Source organism: Rhinopithecus bieti, unplaced genomic scaffold, assembly GCF_001698545.2.
Source record: "Rhinopithecus bieti isolate Rb0 unplaced genomic scaffold, ASM169854v2 scaffold_31127, whole genome shotgun sequence".
Classification (NCBI taxonomy): domain Eukaryota; kingdom Metazoa; phylum Chordata; class Mammalia; order Primates; family Cercopithecidae; genus Rhinopithecus; species Rhinopithecus bieti.
In genome coordinates this window covers 1,710,494-1,728,082 of record NW_016813970.1, presented here as the reverse complement: position 1 = coordinate 1,728,082, position 17,589 = coordinate 1,710,494, and the positions used below count along the sequence as shown (strand labels likewise).

Below are 17,589 nucleotides of genomic sequence, written 5' to 3'. Positions count from 1 at the left end.
AAGATATGTGCAGAGGCTTGCATAGTGAAATAAAAATTCTATCTTAAAAAAACTACACTATGAGGCTACATATCCACACGAAATCCTGGGAAGAAAAAAATCATGAAGTAAGACTTAAATCCACTTCAGACAATCTGTCTCACCAGCTCTGATTGTCAGAGTATATGTATTCCTTATATGAGGAAATTTTCTTCCTGGTTTGATACGATTGAGTATGAAATCATAAGGGATTTCAAGTTCAATCACAAGGAATGGTGACTTTGAGTATATTTTATGACCAAAGTATACACAATACTACTCAGGGAAAACTTACAGAATTCAGAGCTAAAAACAAAACAGTACAAGAAGGGTTTGAAGACACTTATAGATAGTTGAAACAAATGGAAATGTTAAGCAAAGTCATTAATATCTGGGTGGGGCCATGACTCAAGGCTGCCATATGTATGGCCTAGCACACAAAGATCAGGTTTGCCAACCAGATTTCCTCTCTCAATAATTACATGAAAAGCAAAACAAAACTGAACAACTTGAGCTAATTAGCTGGGAGCTGGGGCAAGGGATGAAAAGAGGCTGTCTCCTGCTGTGAGAGAGACTCAGTAGCTGGCAAGAACATGAAGGGAATTCTTGAGAAAGTCAACATCAATTCTTCAGGAAGAGAAGAAGTGATGGATTAGAATAGTCAAAAGATGTGCAGAGTGATGCAAAGTCACTGCGAGAGACAAAGAAGGCCAAGTGGAGAAAATGGAGAGAGTAGTCAGTTCCTAATGCTGCCTCAATTCTCAAGAGCCTTCAATTTCATTTAATGGATACCTTTAACCTTCACTTATCTCCACTTCGGTGAGTTTCTGCCCCCTGCTACCAGAAGCAATCTAGAGAATGAATGGGTTCTAAGATCAGCAACAGACCCTCAGAGAAGGCATGAGATGGGCTATGAAACCTTCACAAGCTGAAGGGCAATGGAGATGTTCCCAGCTCACAACACGGGTTACTGAATCCTCCAGTGGTAGCTGAAACATCCTTTGCTATTATTCCTAGTAAGATATAGAGTCTAATTTCTCTCCTGTTGAATCTGGGCCAGCCTAACTGGCTTGTCTGACCAACAGCTGGCAGTGACCTTCAAGGTCAGGTCATAGGAAGTCTTGTTTCTGCCCAGGACTCTTAAGATGCCTGCTCTTGGGAGGCTCCCTCTCAGAGTCAAACTCTCAATGTTTGAAAAGACCAAGCTACACAGAGAATTCAAGCAGGTGCTCTGGACCACAGCCCCAGCTGTGACGAGAGTGAGCCGCCTTGGATATCTGTCCCGGTTGACCCTTCAGATGAGTCTGGCCCCAGCTTCCACTAGCCCATAACCACATAAGAATCCCAAGTACAACCCTCCCAGGCTGAGCCCAGTCAATCCACAGAACCACAAGAGAGAATAATAATAAATATTTATTTGAAGTCACTAAATTTTCAGATTATTTGTTATGCAGCAAGAGATAATCAGAACATCTCTCCTCCTCAATGATGGAGAAACAATGAAATCATTCCTGTTAGGAGGAAAGCCTTGAACTAGGATTGGCATGCACTGTGGACACAGGATGAAATTAAAGTCATTTTTAGAAAAAGGATGCTATGCTACCCAGCAGAGGAAATCAATCAGTAGAGAAATGACAAATAAGCAGGTTCACAAAGAAGACCAGAGATTTCAGGAGCACCTGAGGTAGCTGAGGTCCTCAAGAGCCATATCCAAACTCCAATACACCTATTCCATTCCATTCCACCCAAAAAGCCAAACTAAAACATTCATTTTCATAAAATTCTCTCTCTCTCTGTGTACACACACACACACACACACACACACACACACACACACACACACATTAGGAGTTAAAAAGTAGACACTAGAGGCCGGGCATGGTGGCTCACGCCTGTAATCCCAGCACTTTGGGAGGTCGAGGTGGGTAGATCACAAGTTCAGGAGTTCGAGACCAGCCTGGCCAATATGGTGAAACCTCATCCTTACTAAACATACAAAAAAATTAGCCGGGCATGGTGGCACATGCCTGTAATCCCAGCTACTTGGGAGGCTGAGGCAGGAGAACTGCTTGAATCCAAGAGGCAGAGGTTGCAGTGAGCCAAGATTGCGCCACTGCACTCCAGCCTGGGTGACAAAGCGAGACTCCATCTCAAAAAAAAAAAAAAAAAAGTAGACACTAGAAGAGCAGGAAGACTAGCACTTAAGTCACGATTTAATTCTTTCATACATATTATCTCATTTAATTTTTCCCACAATCAGGCAAGGTAAGTGTGGTGCATTAAAGATGGCTGCAACATCATTGTCACGTCTCCCATTCAGAGGTAGATTATTTTCCCTGGCACTGAATCTGGCTGACCTATAACCTGTTTTAACAAATACACTGTGGCTAAATTAATGTTGCATAATCTCAAAAACTGGGCCTGAGATTTTTCTCAGTTTCTTATTCTGCTCTCAGAACTCACCTTCTTAAGTCTGACACTATAGTATGAGGAAGCTCACGCAGCTATGCCACGTGGAGAACCTGTCCCCACCCAGCCCTGGCTCCAGCTGAGCTCCAAGCTGGTTGCCATTTGTGTGAGGACATTCTGGACCTTCTAGCTACCTCACTACTCCAGCTGAAATCACGGGAAAGAGACAGAAACCATGGGAAGGAGGCAGAATTCATGAAAAAGAACAGATTTTTTTTTTTTTTTAATACTTTAAGTTCTAGGGTACATGTACACAACATGCAGGTTTGTTACATATGTACACATGTGCCATGTTGGTGTGCTGCACCCATTTACTCATCATTTACATTAGGTATATCTCCTAATGCTATCCCTCCACCCTCCCCCTACCTCACAACAGGTTCCCCTTCCTGTGTGAGGTTCCCCTTCCTGTATCCAAGTGTTCTTGTTGTTCAATTCCCACCTATGAGTGAGAACATGCGGTGTTTGTTTTTTTGTCCTTGCGACAGTTTGCTCAGAATGATGGTTTCCGGCTTCATCCATGTTCNATCTCCTAATGCTATCCCTCCACCCTCCCCCTACCTCACAACAGGTTCCCCTTCCTGTGTGAGGTTCCCCTTCCTGTATCCAAGTGTTCTTGTTGTTCAATTCCCACCTATGAGTGAGAACATGCGGTGTTTGTTTTTTTGTCCTTGCGACAGTTTGCTCAGAATGATGGTTTCCGGCTTCATCCATGTTCCTACAAAGGACATGAAGTCATCCTTTTTTATGGCTGCATAGTATTACATGGTGTATATGTGCCACATTTTCTTAATTCACTCTGTCACTGATGGACATTTGGGTTGATTCCAAGTCTTTGCTATTGTGAATAGTGCCGCAGTAAACATACATGTGCATGTGTCTTTATAGCAGCATGATTTATAATCCTTTGGGTATATACCTAGTAATAGGATGGCTGGGTCAAGTGGTATTTCTAGTCCTAGATCCTTGAGGAATTGCCACACTGTCTTCCACAATGGTTGAACTAGTTTACAGTCCCACCAGCAGTATAAAAGAGTTCCTATTTCTCCACATCCTCTCCAGCACCTGCTGTTCCCTGACTTTTTAATGATCGCCATTGGAACAGATTATCATTTTAAACCACTAAGTTTTGGAGAGGTTTGTTATACAGCAATAGATAACTGAAAGAGAAAGTTGCTAGCTAAATTTTATAGACAAGAAAACTGCAACTCAGAGAAGTCAAGTAAGTTGTATAATCCTTGATTCACATCTGGCAGGTGAAGGCCTTGAGACCCTAAACTGACTAAAAGCTCATGTTCTTTCCAGTAAACTGGACAGCCTCTTGTTAGGTGTGATTATTCTTACTACAAATGGCTATGATTTTCAAAAGGATTAACTTTACAAAAAAAAAAAAAAAAAAAAAAAAAAAAAAAAAAAAAAAACAAAAAAGCACCCCTGTTCTAATTCTCAGAAATTAGAATGGCAAGGTTTTAAAAGGAACACTTTCACTTTGTAAAATGATCTCCATCTATATGCTTTCTACTCTTGGTGATTTGGGAATCATCGTTAAGTATGGCTTGGAGAGAAAGGGGATAAGTTTTACTGTTAATGACGGGAAGGGGTTTGGCTAACATTAAAGAAAAGATATAAATTAGTCCATTACCAGATTTGTCATTGATTGGCTGTGAAGATTGACAAGATCACTTTTGAGTGATTTTAGCTTTAAAATTCTTTCATTTAACCAATATTTACAAAGAGTCTACAGGTTACCATGCAATGCCTGCAGTCCCTGGAATACATCAATGAATAAGAAGATCCATGTCCTTGCAGAACTTGTACTCTACCATGAAGGGGACAGAAAATAAACAAAAATCAGGAAAAATAAGTAAGTCATACAGAATGTTTGAAGGTAGTGAGAACCATGGCAACAGGAGAAGAAAGGGGGGTGATGGGAAGGCAGGCTGATAGGTAGATAGGGAGTGTTTGCTGGCAGTGGCGAGGGTTAACATTTTTAAACTAAGTATCATGTATAAGTTTAAAGCATAAGACTGAAGCAATGACTGTTGTCCAGGGAGAAACCCCAAGTAACCAAAAACTTGGTTAAATGAATACACTGTTCCAACCATAAGTCTATCTAGAAACCCACACATAACAGACATATGCAGTATATGCCACATTCCAACACTAGAACGTAATACTCCCATTTACTATTATTTTCTGATAAGCAAAGCACATGAGTTGCACTAATGGGAAAAAATGCAAAGGCATCAATCTGGGAATCATATGAGTTGTTCCTAGAGCATTGTGTTAGGATGAAGCATTCAAAAACAAACATTTATACTGCTTAGGATACTCACAAGTAATAAAAAGTAGAAAGATATGCTTAGAATGAAAAACAGCAGTGTCAGGACAGAGTTTTCTTTTGGGAGATAAGGGAAGGAAAAGCAATTTGGACAGGTACATTAAGGGCCTCCAACTGCACTGTCAAGTTTGCCACCAATCTAAGTGGTAGGCACACCTGTGTCTGTATCTTTGTGTTTTTCAAAATCTTTCAAAATAAAACAATTGCAACTGAATGTAATGTATGAGATGAGTAATAAAAACTTGCCTTAAAACAGTATTTGATATGTGGCTGGACAAACTGGCATAAACACATCATGCATATGGGAATCACCATATTGGTGGGAATCAGGCAGGCAACAGCATTAGGGTACTACTTATTTATAGGGGTGGGTAATTAAGATTACTCTTCATTCCATGTTTTCCCAACAGTGTTATTCTCACCAGTCCCTTTTAGAACCAGTGACACAAACATATAAATTGTTTTTCCAACTAAAAATGCACTCAAAATAATACAAACTTCTATAAACACCAATTATATTTACAACGTGCACATTCATGCACACAAATGTGTGCATCACAATGAAAAAATACCCTGGGCCCATTATCAAAGGACCGTAGTTTAAAACATGTTAATTTGTCTTTCCAAAAATTACTACACAATACTACTACTTTGTATTGGTATATGAACAGTTTTTACTAAATATGGCTTTATAAGACAGATGTTCATATTTTATGAATTTCTTAGTAATATTAGATTTATTTTCATGCCAAGTAAATTAATCATCATATTTATACTTCTTCCCTGAAACTAGTCACCGCACCACTTGTATTCCTTACCTGGTGACTTTTTTTAAAGATCAAAGGATCAAAAGCTAAAGATCCCAGGCTCCTCAAGATTTCAACCTAGACGCATATTATACTACATATATAAAAGTCATACACTTACTTTGTCGAATGAAGCACTGCAGCCTACAGATCATACTGCATTACATGTTATTTTTCATTTTGTCTTAAAGTAACAGCAAAAAAGCAATAAAGACAACATATTCAGATGTAATACATCAGTTTTCAGAATCATTGGGAACCTAACTGGAAGTGGTTAGTGGTAACAGAACCTCTGTCTTCTGACACACTGACTGAAAGTTTCCATGGTCACTAACACAGATTCTCAATCACAGTCCTCTAAAGGCTCCAAGTATTTGATCCAAGAAGGGAAAAGATGGAAAAAAACCCAGAAGGCATATACACACACAAACACACACACACACACATATATATACCTCATGCAGGGAAGACTGAAGGTCCAGGTCTCCATTACAACTCCCACAACTACAAGCCTAATTTAGAATGCAGAAACCCAACTTACGGAGAAAACACAAACCACAAAGAATTATTTCAGATTTAGAGTTTGTAAACCCCAGTCTCAGCACCGAGTTTTGTCTTAAAACATGCTGAATATATCACTACTGTTAAAGTGTGAATCTATAAAAATGCTCAGAAAACTGAAGTCAATTTTTTAACGGTGCTCTAAACTAAAACTAATCTCAAATGCAAAAAATGAGTTTAAAATAAATATCAGACTTGCTCTTTTCCTATGTCAATGAAACAGAAGATTATTTTTTAATCTCTTCAGTTACAGGCTTTATTATACCAAAATAATAAATAAGAAATGGGATAAACTTTATTCCTTTTAGTGCCAATGATTTTTTCCCTCCAAATTTACTAACACTTTCATTTTCTAAAAAAAAAAATACAATAAAACAGGTTGTTTAGCTAATCACTATGAAGTTATGAGACAAAGACCTCCCTACATACTTTCCTCGTTTTTGCAGAAAACAGATCATAAAACAGAATAAGCCTTGTTCAAAGAAATGAGCAGCTTTGGTTACAAGTGCAAAAGTCAGCCATGTGTACTAATTCTCAGTAATAATGAAGCAAGGTGAGGTCCCCAGAGACTTAAAAGTCAACACCTAGCAATGCTTGGATGAACTAAGATGAGGAACCGCTCATGTGGCACAACCTTACAAAACCCTTTGTATTCCCAATGGGACAGATGAGGCTGTGGAACTCACAACAACCCTCTAAGGTGTCTGACTGCCTCCAATTATACAGAAAACTTTGCTAAAGCCTGCAAAGAAAGATGCTGCTGCTACTTAAAAAATGCATGGGTGGGTGGGGTGGCCCACGCCTGTAATCCCAGTACTTTGGGAGGCCAAGGTGGACAGATCAGGAGGTCAGGAGATTGAGACCATCCTGGCCAACATGGTGAAACCCAGTCTCTACTAAAAATGCAAAGAAGTTAGCTGGGCATGGTGGTGCGTGCCTGTAGTCCCAGCTACTCAGGAGGCTGAGGCAGGAGAATCGCTTGAACCTGGGAGATGGAGGTTGCAATCGCATCACTGCACTCCGGCCTGGTGACAGAGCAAAACTGTCTTAAAAAAAAAAAAAAGAAGAAGAAAAGGATGTGCATGCACACACAAACACACAGAAAATGGAACCATCCATTCATCTACTCAGAGATCTAAAGGGACCTGGGTTGTCTGCTACCTACAGGATTGCTTACCTGAAAATAAACTCTTCTTAAAGTAATGACTGAGGGAAAAAAGGCAAAGGAGAAGACTTGAAAAGCTAAGGACCACTGTCTACCTCTGAGATGAAGGATGGCAAATCTCATTTCACAGATATTTTAAGTAGCTGTAAAGCCTAAGTGGCTCCAATTTTAAGCCTGTGTTTAGATCAGGTTTGAAAAGGGCTACATCTCTTTACATAACTAGGCACCACTTCTGATGCCAATGTGCTTTGTGTTTGAAATGGGCGACTGCATATGCAAAAACAAGACCACCTACAGATGGCACCTAGAAAATACGTGCCACAACCAATCTCCTTGGCACCCAGAGGCATGTGCAGGCAAAACGCTTTCATTAAAAAGAAAATAAACCTCTGGGCACCATGCCATGATGATTGCCAACATCTTAAGTAGTATCACATAATTAATTTTACATTTTAATTCTTATAGAAATCTATGATCACATCTTTTCAGAAAGTTTAAAATGTAACTTAAAAAAAACAACAACCCCACCTGACCTACCAAAAAACCCTGCTATATCCTGGACCCGGCAACAACCTGAAGGACTAGGCTAGGCACAGCCTATGGATATACCTATCCAAAAATTAGAAAACCTACTTACTCAAATGGAAACTACAGAGTTGTTTTAAATGGAGAGTACTTATGGGGAAGAGAAACTTCTAAAATTCTCTTTGATTATTATTGTGTGCCCTTTTTATTTAGGACATTAAAGCCTCCTGTTTTCCATCCTGACTGCTCCTAAAGTTACAGAACAAGGGGATCCTGCCTGGCCATCTCCGACAGGTCACTGATCAAACAGAGAGTCAGGCAGTAGCCAAATTCCATCCATTTCTAAAGAATACCAGGAGCTAGGACTTCTTAGCTCCTGCTACATTTAAGAAACCATCATTCAGTGTTAGATAGGACAAGAAGCCCTTTCCACACAAACATTGCCCAACGTCTAAACTCAAGGATCTTCAAGAAAAAAATTACTTTAGGAATACTACTTCCTGCCCAGAGTAAGCCAATTTTAAAAAGTGACTTCATCTTTTTTATAAGAAATAGGTTCAGATAAAAAAATACCAATTTTGTATTGCCTGAGTGATCAAAGCCTGTTATTTAACCAACCTTATCTTTAAATAACACTAGTCTTTGTATAAGAGTTTAATTTGCTTAAAGTATTTACATTCACATGAACAAACCAGTACATGAGATAAAACGAGACACAATGTTTTGCTGAGCTTCAGAACAAGATGCAGGTTGTTCATCCATATAAGGAAACAATCATTCCAAGCGTTTTTGACAATGCAGAGCACACTCAGCCAGTTATTTCCCAGCATTGTTCTCCCAAAAGCAGTGGAAGCTTGAATAGATGCTGCCACTTGCAAAGCAAAGCCAAGCAGAGCGCTATGGTTGCTGACTTCAAACTACAAGTTTTAGTGCCTGACCCAGCAGAGGGTGCCATGAGGAAAGAATGTACTAAACATTAACTTTAGAAAAGGTTAGCAAAGATTTTTCAAAGGGCAAACACTTCTGTCACAAATGACTTTTATTGTAGAACAAACCATAAGCAATGACGAATTTAACAGGCATGACTTAACAGGCAGTAAGATCAGAAACATTTACCCTTCCACCCCTGGAATGGTTCGCCTGTCTAGGAAAAGCCGAGGTGCCCTAGTAAACTCTGCCCTTGTTCAGGATCTGTGGTTAAACAGAAGCCTTAGTCCACACCTGTTGACCATGGCAGTGATATATATGTGAAACAAATCTTTTCAATGTAGAGATCTTCAAAAGGTACTTACGCAGCCTCCAGCAAGAATTTCTGCTGCAAGTGGGACCGAACCATCTTTGTGCATAAATTTATCCCTCACAAAATCGTTCACCTTGAAGAAAAATATTTATAGAAGCTGATGAAAAATATAAAGAAAGTCATTAAACCCTTATAAATATGCATCTGTCAATATAGGCTATTTTTTCTATCAGTCTATTGGAGTAATCACAAATTGCACAAATTAACAGATCTTAAAATAGTTTGAGAAGTACTCTTAATAGCATAATACAGTTTTAAAAAATGAAAAATATATATGCATCACTGATGTTTCAGGAGAAAAGTTAAAAGATAAATGAAAGCCAAAAATACGCTCTGCAATTAGAATAGCTTACGAAGGCTGATTTTGTCACTGATAATAGTGACAAAATAAAAACATACATCTTACAACTTAACACTGTTTTATAAGGCTTGATTAAAAATCACTTCCAAGTCTTCTAACAAGAATTAATCTAAAACACTACTCATCATGGAGATAAATTTGGCTGAGCAGACTTTTTCAGCTTAGAAGAAATTCAATATCTAAAAATTCCTCAAGGATTCTCAAAGAACATAAATTACATTAATTAATTAATATAATATTCTCAAAATGGTATGTACTACAAGAAATTTTAAGAAACAGTCATATCTTTTTGGCAGACTTAGGCCAGAGAAGATTAGGTCACATAATAAAAAGGTAAAATAAGAATTTCAGGCTCCAAAGCTACACAGTTCAATCTAAAGCTAGAGTTTTACTTTCTGGGGCTTTATGGCCTTAGTGATGCAAATGTTTGTATATTCCACAAACACTTAAACTGAATATCAACCATCTGTCAAATGTGAGCCAGGCACTGGGCAAATAATCTGATGAAGGATTGACTTTAACTAGAACCCAGATCCCTGCACATTTGGCTTTACAGAACACACCCTAACCATGAATCCTATAAAACAGCAGGTGCTGACATGCTCTGGAGTCAGACAAGTCTGATTTTAAACTCTAGTTCTCCCATTTATGATTTGTGTGAACACAGGTAGGCTCTTTAAGCCCGATAGGCCTTAGTTTCCTTATCTGTAAACTGTGGATCATGCTTTGTTGAGATTAGACCAGTAAAAGGTAATATATATAACGTGCCTAATACAGTAGATACTGAAGGGAATTTAGCTGCTACTGCTATGATGACAACAATGATGGCAGCAACCACCAAAAGTACTCAAGTTTATTATCACATTTTTGGATGTCCACTGCTAAATGGGGAATAATGAAAAAACGTGTGTGGTGAGTTCCCCTGCTTTCAAATTAGCTAGCACCTCTGAACAAACAAACCTGCTGCTTCCTATAAGAATACTTGCTAGATTCTTGAGTATGTACAAAAGCCCTTACTAAGAAGCACCAACTCAAAAGACTTACTGTAAGTTTTATGGCCTTCTCTGGGGCAACTCCCAATAACTGTGGCAACAGACCTAAAAATCAACAAAAAGTAGAAGTATATTAAATAAATTAGCATTAACTAAACAAATCAACAGTTCTACAGAGGGGATTACCACTTAAAAACTGCTTAATCTCTGCTGCAATTTTCTGCTATTACCCTTAATGAGAATATTTGAAATGGAATGTTTAAGTACTAACTTCTAACAGCCGCATCAGGCCCAAGTACATTCCATCTCACATTCTGGATCGTTTGCACATTGGGTAAATCAACAGTATTAGTGACATAGGAAATCTCATTATTCCCCGAAAGTCTGCTCCTTCCCTTCTGCCTTCTAAATCAGTGGACCACCTGATTTTCTAAATCAAGAACCACTTTTGGGGAAGGCAGTGAGAACACTGAGTGCATTTAGTGGAGCTACGTATCTGAACTAAAAAATCTCATCATCTTCATTTGTTCTTCTTAAGGAAAAAAATTTAAATCACAATTGTTTTTTCTTGGAAACATGCACCAAGCTAACACTGATGGTAGGAGTATGCTGTACCCTTTGTCATACTTTGCGAGAGGTTCATGGTTCTATTCTTCATTGGAAGTACAATTTTCTAATTTATCTATATAAGAAGGTCCACTTGCAGCCTCTTCTGAGGGACCAGCCCTGCCCACACTCTCTTCCTAAAGGAGCAAGCCTGAGAGGTCACTAGCTTGAATGCCATATGTATCCAACCTACAGGTATATTTTATTGAGTAACGAAGTTTCAAACATAATCTGACCTCCTTGTAAGAAAGATCAATGAGGCCAGTAATCACGCCTGTAATCCCAACACTTTGGGAGGCTGAGGAGGGCAGATCACCTGAGGTCAGGAGTTTGAGACCAGCCTGACCAACAAGGTGAAACCCTGTCTCTACTAAAAATACAAAAATTAGCCGGGTGTGGTGGCAGGCACCTGTAGTCCCAGCTACTCAGGAGGCCAAGACAGGAGAATTGCTTGAACCTGGGAGGCGGAGGTTGCAGTGAGCAGAGACCGCACCACTGCACTCCAGACTGGGCAATGGAGCGACATTCTATCTCAAAAAAAATAAAAAATAAAATAAATAAAATAAAATAAAACAAAATAAAATATCAATGAACGGAATGACCTAGCCGTCAGTTCACAGGTTCAGTTCTGACTGAACTGACTGACCCTAGGCCTCTTTCTGACATCCCAGCCATCTGCTCTATTGCGTGAAGCTCCATCCTTCAGACAGAAACCATGCAAGGTGGTGCCCACCCTGCTCTGAGGCCTGTACCTCAATGAGGACAAATGCCCGTTTCTTTCTTTCTTTCTTTTTTTTTTTTTTTGAGATGGAGTCTCACTCTGTCGCCCAGGCTAGAGTGCAGTGGCTTGATCTCAGCTCACTGACAGCTCTGCCTCCCGGGTTCACGCCATTCTCCTGCCTCAGCCTCCAGAGGAGTGGCTGGGACTACAGGCACCCGCTACCACGTCCAGCTAATTTTTTGTTTTAGTACAGATGGGGTTTCACCATGTTAGCCAGGATGGTCTTGATCTCCTGACCTCATGATTTGCCTGCCTTGGCCTCCCAAAGTGCTGGGATTATAGGCGTGAGCCACCGCGCCTGGTCTCCAGTTTCTATTTTTATTGCTCTATTGATACCCTCACAATTGATAAAAATTTTTTCTTTGCTCATATCCTTATAAAGGGGAAAACTAAATAGATGAATGCAGCTTGATGTTTTGGAAAATGGGAGAAAGTCCTTCATTGTGGAATTAAACAAGGATAAGGATGGTGAGGCTAATGAAAATTTTATTTAAAAGTGCATCATGTTTATTACATGCCAGGTACCATTTTGAAAACTTTATTAACTCATTTAATCCTCATAATCACTCTACAGAGAGGAAACCAAGGCATAGAGAGTTAAAGTAATTTGTTCCAAGTTACCTAGCTGGTAAGTGGTGAGACTGGGATACAAGCCTTAGCCATCTTACTCAAAAAAATCTATACCTTTATACACCACTTAACTCTATGTGTTAATATGCAAAGGCGCATCTGCATCTCACACCCAGCTGCATTTGTTCACTTATATAACCTGCCTAGATCCTACAAGCATTTAAGTTTGCAACACTTCTTTTTGTTTTTTCTAATTTTTTATTTTTAACAAAGAGACAAGGTCTCACTATGTTGCCCAGACTGGTCTCAGATTCCTAGCCTCAAGCAATCCTCCTACCTAGGCTTTCCAAAGTGCTGGGATTACAGGTGCGAGCCATCTCACCTGGCCTGAGTTAGTAATCCTTCACTAGGCAACCATAATATCTAAACCTGCTTCATCCCCAGAGCCACAGCTGACTGGACAATGTAAAACACCTAAAAGATAAGCAAATCAAGAGTTCAGCAACTTAAGCCTACTACCAAAAATGGAGCTGGCCAATCAGGATGCCTTCCCCAGGAGTATGACTGACAGTCCTTAGAGACGAGGGGACAAGTTAGCACAGAAGCAGCAAGATGAAAAGATGTCATGGGTGGAGCAAGGAAAGCAGCCAATTGGAAGCCATGTGTGCGCTAATGTCACAAGGAAGCAGAAACCATGAATAAGCAGAGGAAGTGCGTTGGTGGACAGATGAGAATGTGAAGCAAAAGGAATGGAGACTCTAAAAAAGAGAATGCACATAGCCCATGAAAGGCACACAGGTGGGAGTGCCTGTCCCCATCACCTTCGGGTCCCACCGAAGTCAGGCTCCAGTGTAGCTCCTGCTCTTGGATCCCTGAGATTTCTACCTTCTTTCTCTCTTGTGCGAATGCTTATCAAAAGCCCCCCTTAGCTCTTGCTAGCTTGAGCGGGGCTGTGCTCTTTAGAATCTAAATGAGCTGAGGCAGCATATTAGAAAAATTGGGAATATGCAACCATTTGGGCAAAGCAAGCATTCTTATCCAAAGCAAGCATTCTCTCCTAAACTATACTCATGACACTCACTCACTGATCTTTCATTAAGATATCTATAATAAGAGAAGGCTTGGTTATTACCTAATAAAAGTACAACATTAATTTCTACTAGGAATATGTGGGCAGACGCCTGTTTAAACTACCTCTTCACATTTGAAATTTCCATCTTACCCCCTGTATTCAGGTCAAGTGCCAAAATGTTTAGTTAAATATTTACTTGCTAGAAGTATTTTTCTCATCATTAAATTGTAGACCAAAATTGTGGATGGGTTGAAAGCACTGTGATTTAAATGATGATCTCTTGTCTCCATAACTATCCTGTGACAGTCTTTTTAAATGACTAATAAAAAACCAGCCCACAGAGCCAAATGACTACAGTGTTAGATACAATCACTTCAGTCAGCCTTTCAAACTACTGAGATTTATCCTTCTCAGCATAAATTTAGTAATGCCTGTGAAGAACAAAAAACAAAAGGGAAAACCCTGTGTGTAAGACTACAAAGAAGGCAACAAATAGCTATTTGTTCAGCAAACAGTTACCAAATGCATCCTCTGTGTGCCTGGTACTGAGAGGGACTGGGATGAACACAGTGAGACTGGTGCCTCCCCCTTAAGAAATTCAGAGTTTAGAGGGAAAGGGAAAGCTAGTTGTCTCCACCTGCCAGATGGGGGACAAACCACCTAAAAACAGCACGTGCTGCATGCCAGACCCCAGGGGCATCACAGGACTAGGACTATGAGAACCCAGTGGAGAGAACCAGATCTTCTGCCTGCAGGAGGGAAAAAAACATCAAAGAAGAGGAGATATTTGCCCTGGGACTTCAAGGGTGAGCAGAGGTTTGCTGGAGAGATGAGACAATGAGAGAATGGAGGGCAAGGTGATCCAGGCAGAGGAAACAGTTGGTGTGCAAAGGCATCAACATCTTAAGGCTATGGCAAGCAGTCAGGGCCCTAGAGGCTGTGCTTGGATCACAGAAGACCAGATAGTAAGTAACAATATTATTAATAGTAGTTTAATAGTAGTGATAATGACAACAGCCAGTAATTGGGGAGCACTTGCTATATCCACATACTACTCTGTGTTTTATGTGAATGAACACATTTAATCCACAGAACACCCTACTTAGACAGTGGCTTTTGTTTTATCCACAGCAACTGAAGAAGAAACTGAGGCCGACTTTAAGGGAGCTGCCCATGGTGGCTTAGCTGTTCGATGGAGGAATGGGGTTCCACCCAGCCTGTCTGGCTCCAGTCTCTGCTCTTACCTGGTAAACTGCATAATTTCTCTCCCAGGCCCACTAAGGAGCATGCATCAAATTCTGTAGATGCATGGGGTGGCTTTTAGGGTAAAAAGTAAAGTTCAAAAAGTAAAAAGTTCTAGAGGCAGGTGCAGGATAGTTTGCAAGAGCAGAGACCTGAGGCAGTTAGAGAAACTAGGAGGTTAAAGTAATATACTAGAGGCCCCACGTTTCCTTATATTAAATGATTAACTTCAACTTAGAATAAAACCAAAGTACAAATCCACTCCGAAGACCTAGGCCAGATGCTGGCACTCAGGGAAGTTGTTGATAAGAACCATTCTTGTAGTGACTACCCTGTCTGGTTAAACAGGAAAATGAAGGTGACTGGATTATAATCTGAGGCCCAATACAGATGTGGGCCTTGAAAACATTAGTCTTGAGTACTTGCTCTTTGTAAAAAGGTCATGATCTGTGAAACAATGAAAAGTTAAAGAGGTGGGAATTCCAAGATCCCTCCTTGTACCTTGACCTCAGAGGGAAGAGAGGTAGCAAGGCCCAGTAATGCCTAAAGCAGAGAGTCTAGATGAGGCACTTCAACGCGACCACATTTAAGTCTAAAGTGCATATATATCTGACATCTGGGTAACTCAGCAGAAAAATCAGGTTTCTAATATAAGATGTTTCTGTTGGGTCCTGGAAATTCACTTTAACCATTTGAAACAGAGAATGGATGTGTGTGTTGTTTCTAACTTGTCAAAACAGCAGTCCATTTTCCTACTGCCTCAAATGAAATTTATTAGTGTGGTTAGTTTTCCAATCTTCTCCTTTTAGTTCAGCTCCATCAGCACATATGGCAATGCTTCCTTGGCAACTCGACTCTACCAGAAGGCTGCTAATGCGAGAAAAGATTTACAGGGTACAGTATTAATGTAGTATTTTGTCTTCACATTTCATGGGTTGGAGATATAAATCACACTATCCCCTCTGAATCCAGTCCCTAGAACAAACCAAGGAGCTGGAGGTGTGGGGACCAAGCCCAGATCAGGGGTCTCCAACTCAGGCTTCATAGGATATCCCCAAAAGAGGCTCCTGGGACCACTGTGATCAACCAGAGGGCTAGGACTTAAGAACCTGTTAGAAATACAACTGGAATTTCAGGGTTGCAAGGGATTGTGAAAGAAACTCATTAATATTGCTGGCCTAATTTAAACTAATTTTAGGCTATTTCCAACGGGCTGGCAGCAAAATGAACAACCTAGGGCATGGGCTTTCAAGGTGGACAGACCTGGGCTAGAATCCTAGGTCTGTGCCTCTTTCACACTGAGTGATCTTGGGGAGTTATTCTTTGAATTCTAGGTTCCCCGTTGGCAAAACAAAGGTGCTAATTATTATCTATGGGTTTATTTTGGTAATTATATGAATAAGTGTACAAAGAACCAGACACTATTTACCTCATATATTATGTATTCCAAAAGACATAACGCTTCTCTCTACCTATCTTTTCAAGACACAGCCTTGCTTTCTTTTGTTTGCAAGAGGCAATTCAGCCTGAATCATGTTCATAGCCTACCATTAGTTAAGGAGTATCATGCTGTGCCCATGACATTATGCCTATTTTAGAACAGCTGTCCCCAAGCAGTGAGAGCACATGTGGTCTGAGAGTGTCCAGGGGCCCTGTACACTTTGGGCAAGGTAAAGTAATAGCACAGACAAAACAACAGCAAAATAACATGTTATTAAGCTGAAATAAAATATTTTAGTTAAAAGCTTAAATGATCCTCAACCTCTGCTGACAAGCAACTTTTCACAATGTAATTTCTACCAGGTGACAAAAAAAGCCAAGTGATGTTGTTGACAAGTTACCTAATCTCTTTGTATCTTAGTTTCCACATCTGTAGAATGGGAATAATCATGATACCATTTTCACAGGGTAGTCATGAAGATGAAATGAGTTAATACTCACAAAATCCTCAGACCAGTACCAAGTACAGACAATAAAGACTACAGAAATGGATTTTTGTTGTTGTTGTTGATCTTCATCATCACTATCACTTATTCTTCCTCCTCCTCCTTCATGGAAATTGGACTCCAGAGAGGCTAAGCAGCTTGTTTCAAGTCACTAACTTCTGAGTGACTATGTAGTAGTACTCAAGAGTTGAATTGAGGCCTGCCAGTACTCTCAAACCAGGGCTCTGTGCTCCTTAATTCTCTGTGGTATCCAGTTTCCTCTAACAGACTTATTGCTCCAACTTCCTCCTCTGCCCTGGAAAGGCATTTCTTCCAGACTAGACTGTTCTGAAACTTTTCTCTAGGCCTCAGCTCACCCTGGGCCAGCACCCTGCCCTGACTGAACCTTTTACACAACAAAAGGATGGTGGCCATGTAACAGGCATCTACGTCATGCTTCCCTGTCTCTCCAGATAGTGAATATCAGACTCCTTAAAACCTGAAAGGCATTGAATGTGAGAGCCAAGCTGCAGGCTATAACATGGTGAATCAGTGAGAGCAAGAATATACTGGGAAGGAGGTGTAGGGTCAGGAGTGGGTTAGAAGCCAGGCTGAGCAGCCACTGTAACCCAGAGTGGCCAGGGAGCCAAAGGACTATGCTGGCCAATGCTAGCAGGATCACAGAGGTGAAGGGGCTACTACCAAGGAAGAAACTTGGTAACTAAGGCAGTAGTTATCAGTTCTGTCTCAGCATAGAACTTAGACGGGCCAGCCCAACCCAGAGAAAGACAGCTGAGAACATGTAACACAGGGTAGAAGGTATTCAGGGCAGAGACGAGCAGTAAACTTTGGCAG

At 40.3% G+C, this 17,589-nt stretch overlaps 1 protein-coding gene across 1 annotated transcript in view; it reads right to left on the bottom strand.

Moving 5' to 3' along the window:
- Positions 1-17,589, bottom strand: part of SLC25A13 (solute carrier family 25 member 13) — a 182,814-nt gene that overhangs the window by 47,376 nt on the left and 117,849 nt on the right. Inside the window, 2 exon segments of the mRNA XM_017849324.1 lie at positions 9,178-9,258; positions 10,591-10,643. Coding sequence (XP_017704813.1) covers positions 9,178-9,258; positions 10,591-10,643 — 134 coding nt within the window.